At 39.4% G+C, this 12,103-nt stretch overlaps 1 protein-coding gene across 4 annotated transcripts in view; it reads right to left on the reverse strand.

The window, feature by feature from the left end:
- Positions 1–12,103, reverse strand: part of Sec6 (Exocyst complex component Sec6) — a 93,681-nt gene that overhangs the window by 4,532 nt on the left and 77,046 nt on the right. For all 4 annotated transcript variants that reach the window (XM_053771427.2, XM_053771430.2, XM_053771426.2 and 1 more), the window contains exons 14-15: positions 8,398–8,527; positions 1,141–1,292 (exon numbers count right to left, since the gene is read on the reverse strand). In XM_053771427.2, the coding sequence (XP_053627402.1) occupies positions 1,141–1,292; positions 8,398–8,527 (282 nt within the window). The remainder of the gene's footprint in view (positions 1–1,140; positions 1,293–8,397; positions 8,528–12,103) is intronic.

Consider the following 12,103-nt stretch of genomic DNA (forward strand, 5'->3'; position numbering starts at 1 on the left):
TTTCTTCTTTCTTGGGTCACCCTACCTCGGTAGGAGATGGCTAATGTGTTAAAAAAATACAGATATGAATAAAACTAGTGATCTTGTACATCAATAATAATAACAACAATTCAACAAGATAAAAATTTTCTGAATTTGGTAGGGTGTGCAAAAGAAGAAAATTAAAGGTGAATACAGGAAAGAGTAAGGTTATGAGGATAACAAAAAGATTAGGTGATGAAAGATTGAATATCAGATTGGAGGGAGAGAGTATGGAGGAGGTGAACGTATTCAGATATTTGGGAGTGGACGTGTCAGCGGATGGGTCTATGAAAGATGAGGTGAATCATAGAATTGATGAGGGAAAAAGAGTGAGTGGTGCACTTAGGAGTCTGTGGAGACAAAGAACTTTGTCCTTGGAGGCAAAGAGGGGAATGTATGAGAGTATAGTTTTACCAACGCTCTTATATGGGTGTGAAGCGTGGGTGATGAATGTTGCAGCGAGGAGAAGGCTGGAGGCAGTGGAGATGTCATGTCTGAGGGCAATGTGTGGTGTGAATATAATGCAGAGAATTAGTAGTTTGGAAGTTAGGAGGAGGTGCGGGATTACCAAAACTGTTGTCCAGAGGGCTGAGGAAGGGTTGTTGAGGTGGTTCGGACATGTAGAGAGAATGGAGCGAAACAGAATGACTTCAAGAGTGTATCAGTCTGTAGTGGAAGGAAGGCGGGGTAGGGGTCGGCCTAGGAAGGGTTGGAGGGAGGGGGTAAAGGAGGTTTTGTGTGCGAGGGGCTTGGACTTCCAGCAGGCATGCGTGAGCGTGTTTGATAGGAGTGAATGGAGACAAATGGTTTTTAATACTTGACGTGCTGTTGGAGTGTGAGCAAAGTAACATTTATGAAGGGATTCAGGGAAACCGGCAGGCCGGACTTGAGTTCTGGAGATGGGAAGTACAGTGCCTGCACTCTGAAGGAGGGGTGTTAATGTTGCAGTTTAAAAACTGTAGTGTAAAGCACCCTTCTGGCAAGACAGTGATGGAGTGAATGATGGTGAAAGTTTTTCTTTTTCGGGCCACCCTGCCTTGGTGGGAATCGGCCGGTGTGATAATAAAAAAAAAAAAAAAAAAAAAATTTTCTTGGACAATGATCGCATGTAAGACTAACCTGCGTAATAATCGATGCAACTCCAGGCTGATGAACTCAACATCTGATACTTTTATCACTTCAGCCAATCCTTTCATCACTTCGCATGGCGAGTCAAACTTCACAAGATCTGGTGCAACTTGTTCAAAAACACTAGAAAGCTTTAATGCCTCCTGTATAAATATAAAACACAGCATGAAGAAAAAAGAGCCATCACTTTAATCCACTGTTGTGCTCTCATTAGCAATATTGATTTCATGGAATGTTTTCACTTTAATACACAACCACTATTCTAAGTATTTTAATAATAGTCAAATATATAATCCATAATTTTATTCAATACATTACTGAAGCTTTTAAAATCATCATCTTTCATTTTTTTTTTTTTCAACAAGTCGGTCGTCTCCCACCGAGGCAGGGTGACCCAAAAAAAGAAAGAAAATCCCCAAAAAGAAAATACTTTCATCATCATTCAACACTTTCACCACACTCACACATTATCACTGCTTTTGCAGAGGTGCTCAGAATACAACAGTTTAGAAGCATATACGTATAAAGATACACAACATATCCCTCCAAACTGCCAATATCCCAAACCCCTCCTTTAAAGTGCAGGCATTGTACTTCCCATTTCCAGGACTCAAGTCCGACTATATGAAAATAACCGGTTTCCCTGAATCCCTTCACTAAATATTACCCTGCTCACACTCCAACAGATCGTCAGGTCCCAAGTATCATTCGTCTCCATTCACTCCTATCTAACACGCTCATGCACGCTTGCTGGAAGTCCAAGCCCCTTGCCCACAAAACCTCCTTTACCCCCTCTTTCCAACCCTTTCGAGGACGACCCCTACCCCTCTTTCCTTCCCCTATAGATTTATATGCTTTCCATGTCATTCTACTTTGATCCATTCTCTCTAAATGACCAAACCACCTCAACAACCCCTCTTCTGCCCTCTGACTAATGCTTTTATTAACTCCACACCTTCTCCTAATTTCCACACTCCGAATTTTCTGCATAATATTTACACCACATTTACCACCCAAGCTTCACATCCATATAAGAGTGTTGGTACTACTATACTTTCATACATTCCCTTCTTTGCCTCCATAGATAACGTTTTTTGACTCCACATATACCTCAACGCACCACTCACCTTTTTTCCCTCATCAATTCTATGATTAACCTCATCCTTCATAAATCCATCCGCCGACACGTCAACTCCCAAGTATCTGAAAACATTCACTTCTTCCATACTCCTCCTCCCCAATTTGATATCCAATTTTTCTTTATCTAAATCATTTGATACCCTCATCACCTTACTCTTTTCTATGTTCACTTTCAACTTTCTACCTTTACACACATTCTCAAACTCATCCACTAACCTTTGCAATTTTTCTTTAGAATCTCCCATAAGCACAGTATCATCTGCAAAAAGTAACTGTGTCAATTCCCATTTTGAATTTGATTCCCCATAATTTAATCCCACCCCTCTCCCGAACACCCTAGCATTTACTTCTTTTACAACCCCATCTATAAATATATTAAACAACCATGGTGACATTACACATCCCTGTCTAAGACCTACTTTTACCGGGAAGTATTCTCCCTCTCTTCTACACACCCTAACCTGAGCCTCACTATCCTCATAAAAGCTCTTTACAGCATTTAGTAACTTACCACCTATTCCATAAACTTGCAACATCTGCCACATTGCTCCTCTATCCACTCTATCATATGCCTTTTCTAAATCCATAAATGCAATAAAAACTTCCCTACCTTTATCTAAATACTGTTCACATATATGCTTCAATGTAAACACTTGATCTACACATCCCCTACCCACTCTGAAGCCTCCTTGCTCATCCGCAATTCTACATTCTGTCTTACCTCTAATTCTTTCAATTATAACTCTACCGTATACTTTTCCTGGTATACTCAGTAAACTTATTCCTCTATAATTTTTACAATCTCTTTTGTCCCCTTTCCCTTTATATAAAGGGACTATACATGCTCTCTGCCAATCCCTAGGTACCTTCCCCTCTTTCATACATTTATTAAACAAAAGTACCAACCACTCCAACACTATATCCCCCCCTGCTTTTAACATTTCTGTCATGATCCCATCAGTTCCAGCTGCTTTACCCCCTTTCATTCTACGTAATGCCTCACGTACCTCCACCACACTTACATTTCGCTCTTCTTCACTCTTAAAAGATGGTATACCTCCCTGGCCAGTGCATGAAATTACCGCCTCCCTTTCTTCCTCAACATTTAAAAGTTCCTCAAAATATTCTCGCCATCTACCTAATACCTCCCTCTCCCCATCTACTAACTCCCCTACTCTGTTTTTAATGGACAAATCCATACTTTCCCTAGGCTTTCTTAACTTGTTTAACTCACTCCAAATTTTTTTCTTATTTTCATTAAAATTTCTTGACAGTGCCTCTTCCACTCTTTCATCTGCTCTCCTTTTGCACTGTCTCACCACTCTCTTCACCTTTCTTTTACTCTCCATATACTCTGCTCTTCTTATAACACTTCTGCTTTGTAAAAACCTCTCATAAGCTAACTTTTTCTCTTTTATCACACCCTTTACTTCATCATTCCACCAATCACTCCTGTTTCCTCCTGCCCCCACCCTCCTATAACCACAAACTTCTGCCCCAAATTCTAATACTGCAATTTTAAAACTATTCCAACCCTCTTCAACCCCCCCCACTACTCATCTTTGCACTAGCCCACCTTTCTGCCAATAGTCGCTTATATCTCGCCTGAACTTCCTCCTCCCTTAGTTTATACACTTTCACCTCCCTCTTACTTGTTGTTGCCACCTTCCTCTTTTCCCATCTACCTCTTACTCTAACTGTAGCTACAACTAAATAATGATCTGACATATCAGTTACCCCTCTATAAACATGTACATCCTGGAGCCTACCCATCAACCTTTTATCCACCAATACATAATCTAACAAACTACTTTCATTACGTGCTACATCATACCTTGTATATTTATTTATCCTCTTTTTCATAAAATATGTATTACTTATTACCAAATTTCTTTCTACACATAGCTCAATTAAAGGCTCCCCATTTATATTTACCCCTGGCACCCCAAATTTACCTACTACTCCCTCCATAACATTTTTACCCACTTTAGCATTGAAATCCCCAACCACCATTGCTCTCACACTTGATTCAAAACTCCCCACGCATTCACTCAACATTTCCCAGAATCTCTCTCTCTCCTCTACACTTCTCTCTTCTCCAGGTGCATACACGCTTACTATAACCCACTTTTCACATCCAATCTTTATTTTACTCCACATAATCCTTGAATTTATGCATTTGTAGTCCCTCTTTTCCTGCCATAGCTTATCCTTCAACATTATTGCTACTCCTTCTTTAGCTCTAACTCTATTTGAAACCCCTGACCTAATCCCATTTATTCCTCTCCATTGAAACTCTCCCACCCCCTTCAGCTTTGTTTCACTTAAAGCCAGGACATCCAGTTTCTTCTCATTCATAACATCCACAATCATCTCTTTCTTATCATTTGCACAACATCCATGCACATTCAGACTTCCCACTTTGACAATTTTCTTCTTCTTATTCTTTTTAGTAATCTTTACAGGAAAAGGGGTTACTAGCCCATTGTTCCCGGCATTTTAGTTGACTTTTACAACACTCAGATGAGTGTGTATAAATAAACGTGTACATGTATGTGTAGTGTGACCTAAGTGTAAGTAGAAGTAGCAAGACGTACCTGTAATCTTGCATATTTATGAGACAGACAAAAGACACCAGCAATCCTACCATCATGTAAAACAATTACAGGCTTTTGTTTTACACTCACTTGGCAGGACGGTAGTACCTCCCTGGGTGGTTGCTGTCTACCAACCTACTACCTTATTTATAACCATCTTTATTTATAACCTACAAAAACAGAATTTATCTCTATGCAGGGCTGCATTTAAACACCCATAAAATATCTCCCATTTTGTTTACCACATCAGCCATTTCCCACCAAGGTAGGCTAGCCCAAAGAAGAAAAACACATTCACTATCATTCATTCAGTAGCTATCTGGCCAGAAATGTACAGACAACATTGTTCAAACAGCCCTGTGATCTGCAATATTCCCACCCCTCCTCCATAGTGCAAGAACTGTACTACCTACCTCCACAACTCTTCTAGCTAATACATTTCCCTGAAGTACTTCATAAATGTTACAATACTCACTTCTCCAATTCTCACTTCACCGAGGCAGTGACCCACTAGGGTCACTTTGCCTTGGTGGGAAACAACCGAAGTGTTAAAAAAATAAATTAAGGCATTAAATTCGTCAGCAGTAATTACCCCTCAAAATACAATACTAAATACTGTTCAACCTTGCAAAAAAGATAGATGAATTTTTTATATGAATTCATTCAGCACAAAAAAAAATTTAAAACTAGCAGTCTCCCACCAAGGAAGGGTGACCCAACAAAGAGGGAAAACACTTTCACTATCACTCATTCAATTGCTGTCTTGCTTGAAGGGCACCAACATATTCAGATGACCTCCACACCACAACATCCCCATCCCCCCTTCAGAATGCAGGCACTGTGTCTCCCACTTCCAGGACTCTAGGTCTAGCTAACTGATTTCCCTGAATCCCTTCATAAATGTTACCTTGTTCACACTCCGACAACATGTTAAATCATAAAAACCACTTGCCTCTACTAACTCATAGCTGTATAGCCCTTGTGGCTTAGCGCTTCTCTTTGATTATAATAATAATAATAATCTACTAACTCATATCTAATATGCTCACATTAGTCTATTAGATATCCATGCCCTAACACTCAAAACCCCTACTCTTCCTTTCCTCCACCCCAAATTTATACACCCTCCTGATCCTATTTTTCTCCATCCTCTCCTCAGCCCACCAAACTAAGAATTCTCTGCATAATATTCACACCACACATTACCCTGAAACACAACATCTCTACTGCCTTCAGCCTCCTCCTCCCTGCAACATTCTAAATTCAAAGCCTATGCTCCACATCCATACAACAGTGTTGGTACAGGTTGACCATCACTAATCCGGTACCATCGGGACCTGTAGGGTGCCAGTTTACTGATTTTTGCTGAATTACAGAGTGGTTAGATTGTAATACACTGAACCCAACAGCAATATTTACGCATCAGCAATTTCACGCACTTTATGCCATACTTTTGGCCCATTCCATTTTTCCAGTCTGCCAAACTCATAGTTTTTGCTAGTATTCCTTCTACAGGAAACCACCCATTTACCTATTTCAACTACCCAATAAAGTGGTTAGAAATTGGTAATTTGACCAATTTCACACAAATTTCAAGAGATGCCAATTTCAAAATAGGGTCCAGAATAAACAATGCAGACATTCCTGGCACTAAAATAACATTTTCTCTGTTTATTAGTCACATCTCCAGGTCCCTCTTATATTACACTTGCTTTCCATTTTGAATTTTTATTCACACAAAAAACAAGATTTACTGTTATGTAAACTACTGCATTATTGTAATAATTGTATAAATAATGTCATGACTGCATATTAGACTGGCCAGTTGGACATGTATTGGATGGTGACATCATTTGTTTACTCTTGAACATCAGCAAAAATCGAACATTTCTGCTACTCTGAGCTCAATTTCAAGGTACTTTTCATTGTGAAACCAATCAAAATCGCATGTATTTCTGAAACGTATCTTCCATTCTATCAAATGACACCAAAAAAATGAGAATACAACCATAAAAGCCATACGAAAATACACTGCAAAGTCGCTGTTTTACACCAAAAACACAGTCGCAGTTTTTTCTCGTTATGCAATGCGTGCTGCAGGATACTTTAATATAGTACACACTTACCACATACACCTATTCTCTCATATGTAGGCCCAAATTTACCCAATCACAGCTTATTTCAGTGAGCTGAGCTCATAGCAACCAACAGTAGCTTCAAAGTCACCTTATCTTTTATGGACAATGTACGGTGTATGTGCTTTATGTAACAAGAAGCATTTCTTTTGTTCATTGGAACTATAGATAGGGCTAAAAGTGAGCAGGCTATAACAATAAATGAAAAAAAGAAATTAGAATGACTTATACAGCAAGTAGCACCACCAAACAGTAGCGGCAGGTTGGTGTGGCGACCCTGAAAATTTTAAATTATGCTAGCCAAAATTAGTGCTGGATTACTCATGGAACTGGATTACTGATTGCTGGATTAGTGATGGCCAACCTGTACCACTATACTCTGGTACATTTCCATTTTTGTCTCCATGGATGAAGTTCTGTGTCTCTACAAATGCCTCAGTGCACTACCCACCTTGATCTACATATCCTCAACCCTTCCTGAGAACTTATTCCTCTGCAGTCCTGTCTGATTTACCCATAATTCTTTCAATAATAACTCTACCATCCACTCTACCTGATATACTTAAAAGGTTTATTTCTCTACTCTCTTTTTTCCCTTTTTCCTTTATACAAAAGAATTATCCATGCTCTACACTGATCCCCAGGTACCTTTTCCCCTTTCATGCATATATTCAGCAAATGCACCAACCACTCCAAAATTATATCCCACCTACTCTTGGTATTTGTCTTAATCCCATCTACCCCAGCTGTTGTTCCCTCTCATTCTACTCACTTCCTCACACATCTACCCCACCCTAGCTTCTGGTCTTCCTCACTTTTAAAAGGTGTCCACTGCAAGAAATCACTGCTCCCTCTCTTCATTAACATTCAACACTTCACAAATAACCCGCATATAGGAAAGAGCATACGACAATGTTTCAGTCCAACTTGGACCATTTACAACTTCTTCAAAATACTGTGTTCCTTCCATCTTAAATCTACCACACACTTCCTTATTACCTGCACTCTCTCTAGCCCTACCTTTCTCCTAATAACTGTTGTTGACATCTTACCCTATCTCCTCCTTTACTTTATAAACCTACACTTCTCTCTTACCTACTGATGACATTCTCCTTGTACCCACCCCATCTACCTCTTATTCTCACTGTAGCTACAACACAATAATAATCAAATATATCTGTCACCCATCTAAAAACAAGCACATCCAAAAGTCTACCCATTATTCTTTTATTTACTAATACATAGTTCAGCCTTTAAAAATATGAAAGCATAAAACCTTTAACAATGTAACATCAATAGTAATTTATAATACAACTCATTAAATGAAAGTAACTTATTTTACTATAATTCCCTTGTTGCCCACAGAAAAGACTCACAGCAGTTATACGGTCAGCTACCAACTTTCGGTCTTCTTGCGTTTTAGGCGTTAGTCGTTTCCCCAAGATGGCAGAAGTGTAGCGCATCGCAACTGTATTCAGTGCTAGTTGCACTACATGGTCAAAGTTCCTGCAAGGAACATCTTATTAGATAAGTAAATGGTCAGGAATGTCTTATTAGAAATGCAGTGGTACCTCAAATTTCGGCCATAATTCGTTCCAGAAGGCTGTTCGAGTGCCATTACCGAATGAATTTGTTCCCATAAGGAATAATGTAAATTAGATTAGTCCGTTTCAGACCCCCAAAAATAAACTTACAAAAGCACTTACAAAAATACATTTACATAATTGTTCGAGTTGGGAGCTGTTCAAAATTCGAGGTACCACTGTACAGGAAAAAATCAATTTATTGTAAGATCAAACCCAACATCTTCACCTTAGTAAAAAATGCCTTAAAACACTATGCAAGTAAAACTAAAACAATATTTTTTCAAACTAAAAATACTGTAATTACTACATCCATAAATACTGTATTATTTATAGACATTTTGCATCATGGTTAAGATGTAGCTTTTGCCCTTAGTATATGCAAGGCCTCATATATTCCGGAATTATTAATTACTACAGTGGACCCTCGATTATCGGCTGTTCCTGTTATCGGCCAACTCGGTGATCAGCCGGTTTTTCGGCTCCCAGTGATTGGCCGTTACGTCAGTTTGGCTGTGTCTTTCAGTGCGTGAGGAAGCTTCTGCTCATACATCCAAACATTTCGCTTGTTTTCCATTGTTTTTTGTGGATTTTTTGCAGTGCAACTGCGAAATAAATAACTATGGCTCCAAAGAAAGTTCCTAGTAAAGTTCCTGTGGTAAAGAAAATGAGAAACACCATGGAATTTAAGTGTGAAGTGTAGCAGGCATCCAGAGAGTGTAGCAGGCATGCAGTGAATGTAACAGGCATGCAGTGAGTGTAACAGGCATGCAGGGAGTGTAGCAGGCATGCAGGAAGTGTAACAGGCATGCAAGGAGTGTAACAGGCATGCAGGGAGTGTAACAGGCATACAGGGAGTGTAACAGGCATGCTGGGAGTGTAGCAGACATGCAGAAAGTGTAACAGGCATGCAGGAAGTGTAACAGGCATGCTGGGAGTGTAGCAGACATGCAGGAAGTGTAGCAGGCATGCAGGAAGTGTAGCAGGCATGCAGGAAGTCTAACAGGCATGCAGGAAGTCTAACAGGCATGCAGGAAGTCTAACAGGCATGCAGGGAGTGTAGCAGGCATGCTGGGAGTGTAACAGGCATGCTGGGAGTGTAGCAGACATGCAGGAAGTGTAGCAGGCATGCAGGAAGTGTAGCAGGCATGCAGGAAGTCTAACAGGCATGCCGGAAGTCTAACAGGCATGCAGGGAGTGTAGCAGGCATGCTGGGAGTGTAGCAGGCATGCAGGAAGTGTAGCCGGCATGCAGGAAGTCTAACAGGCATGCAGGAAATGTAGCAGGCATTCCAGAAGCCAGCATTAGTCTTCAATAAAGGTATGTAATAATGATTTAATTAAAAAAATTATTTTTTGGTGAACATTTTTGTCTGGAACAGATTAACTGTCACAACATTAATTCTTATAGGGAATATTATTGCAGTTTTTGGCCATTTCGGTTTAAGGCCGAGCTTCTTGAAACGATTACAGCTGATAACTGAGGATCCACTATATATGCACATTGCTGTAAAAATTCACTATATTACTGTTCTGGAGAGCAAGACAGGAACAAACACATTTAAGAAGGCTGCATGAAGGAATGATTATTTAACACTAGTGTGACACTAGCATGAAACATCAGTGTGAAATAAAAGACCAGTGTAAATGTGACACTAGTATAAAACACCAGTATGAATGTGACTCAGTATAAAACACCAGTGTGACATCAATGAAAAATACCCGCTACTATTTTTCATAATAAAATCACAATTTTACTTGACTCACCAAAAATCCACACTTAGGAGAGAAACTTTAGGATGATGTTTTGATCTGTCCTGGACCATTGTGAAATCACAAGTGAAGTAGAAAATGGGAAGAGAAAACGAGAGAGAATAGTGGTTCTGCCTTTTTCAGTTGTGATTTAACCCTTTGACTGTCACAAGCCCCTTTCTGAAACTGTCATTCTATGTCGAAAAATTTTTTGAAAAAAAAAATTATTTTTTCTTGTGAAATGATAGAGAATCTTTTCCCGATGGTAATGACACCAAAAGTACGAAATTTGGTTGAAAACTCACGGAATTACGGTCCCGCGAAGTTAGCGGTCTCGGTGACATATACGCATCAGCGATTTCGCCGACTTTGAGCCCTATTTTAGGCCAATTCCTTTGTTTCAGTTGACCAAACTCATAGCTATTTCTTTAGAACTAGATTTTTCCTATCACTTGAGTACAGGAAACCACCCATTTACTGATTTGAACTACCCAATAAAGTGGTCAGAAATTGGCAATTTGGCCAATTTCAAGCAAATTAAAAAAGATGCCAATTTCAAAATAGGATCCAGAATAAACAATGTAGACATTCTTGGCACTAAAATAACATACCCTCTGTTCATCAGCCATGTCTCTAGGCCCCTCTTATATTACTATTGCTTTCTATTTTGATTTTTTATTCATACAAAAAATAGAAGATTTACTGTTACGCAGACTACTGCAGCATTGTAAAAATGGTATAAATAATATCAGTGCACTAGTGAAAGAATATTAGACTCCCCAGTTGACGTTTATTGGACGTGTGGTGTGATTTGCTTACTCTTGAACATTGGTAAAAATCGAACATTTCTGCTACTTTGAGCTCAATTTCAGGGTCGTTTTCATTGTGAAACTTACCAAAATCATCTCTATTTCTGTAATATGTTTTCCATTTTATCACATGAGACCATGAAAATGAGAATACAATGATAAATACTATACCAAAATACACCTCAAAGTCGGTGTTTAATTACAAAAAAACGGTCAGTTTTTTTTTTCTCCTTATGCACTGCGTGCTGCAGGATTTTTTTTATATGGTGCACACTGACCACACAGACCCATTCTCTCACATGTGGGCCTACCAGCTTTCTCCTGCTTGATTTGAAGCCGCTAAAATTATTGAGTATATATACGTCTGAAACACTGGCTCATAAGACGTACAGTATACGTATATACGACCAAAAACAGTCAAAGGGTTAACAATGGTCCAGGACATCCTGAAGTTTGAAGCTCATGCCATCTACCCAATGTGAATATTGTTGCATCTCTCACATGATCAGATCTACCTAGAGTTCATTACCTTTGTAGCTTAGTCATGATTGTGACCAGATTTACCTGGAGTTCATTACCTTTGTAACTTATTCAGCTATCTAAACTTTGGGGTCCAGTCCCTGGACCCATTACGTACCTCTGTAATCTTTTGACTACCGCCCACAGGATGGGTATGGGGTGCATAATAAAAATATTAAACTAACTCTCTCACATTAAAGACAGTAGAGGTGTTATTGGTTCTATGAGATCTGGTGATCTCATGTAGGGTCTTAATAGTAATGCCCACCATGTTCATGTTGGCCTTATGAGAGATGGGGGTAACAGATGCAGCAACCTGTCCTGTGCAGGGATGGCAGTCAATGCTGAAACACTCCCTGAGAGAGTTGTGAGTTGGCTGATGCATGTTGGATATTTTAAAGCAGCATAAGCATCCCTGAG

This window comes from Cherax quadricarinatus, chromosome 5 (genome assembly GCF_038502225.1).
Source record: "Cherax quadricarinatus isolate ZL_2023a chromosome 5, ASM3850222v1, whole genome shotgun sequence".
NCBI classification, from domain to species: Eukaryota; Metazoa; Arthropoda; class Malacostraca; order Decapoda; family Parastacidae; genus Cherax; species Cherax quadricarinatus.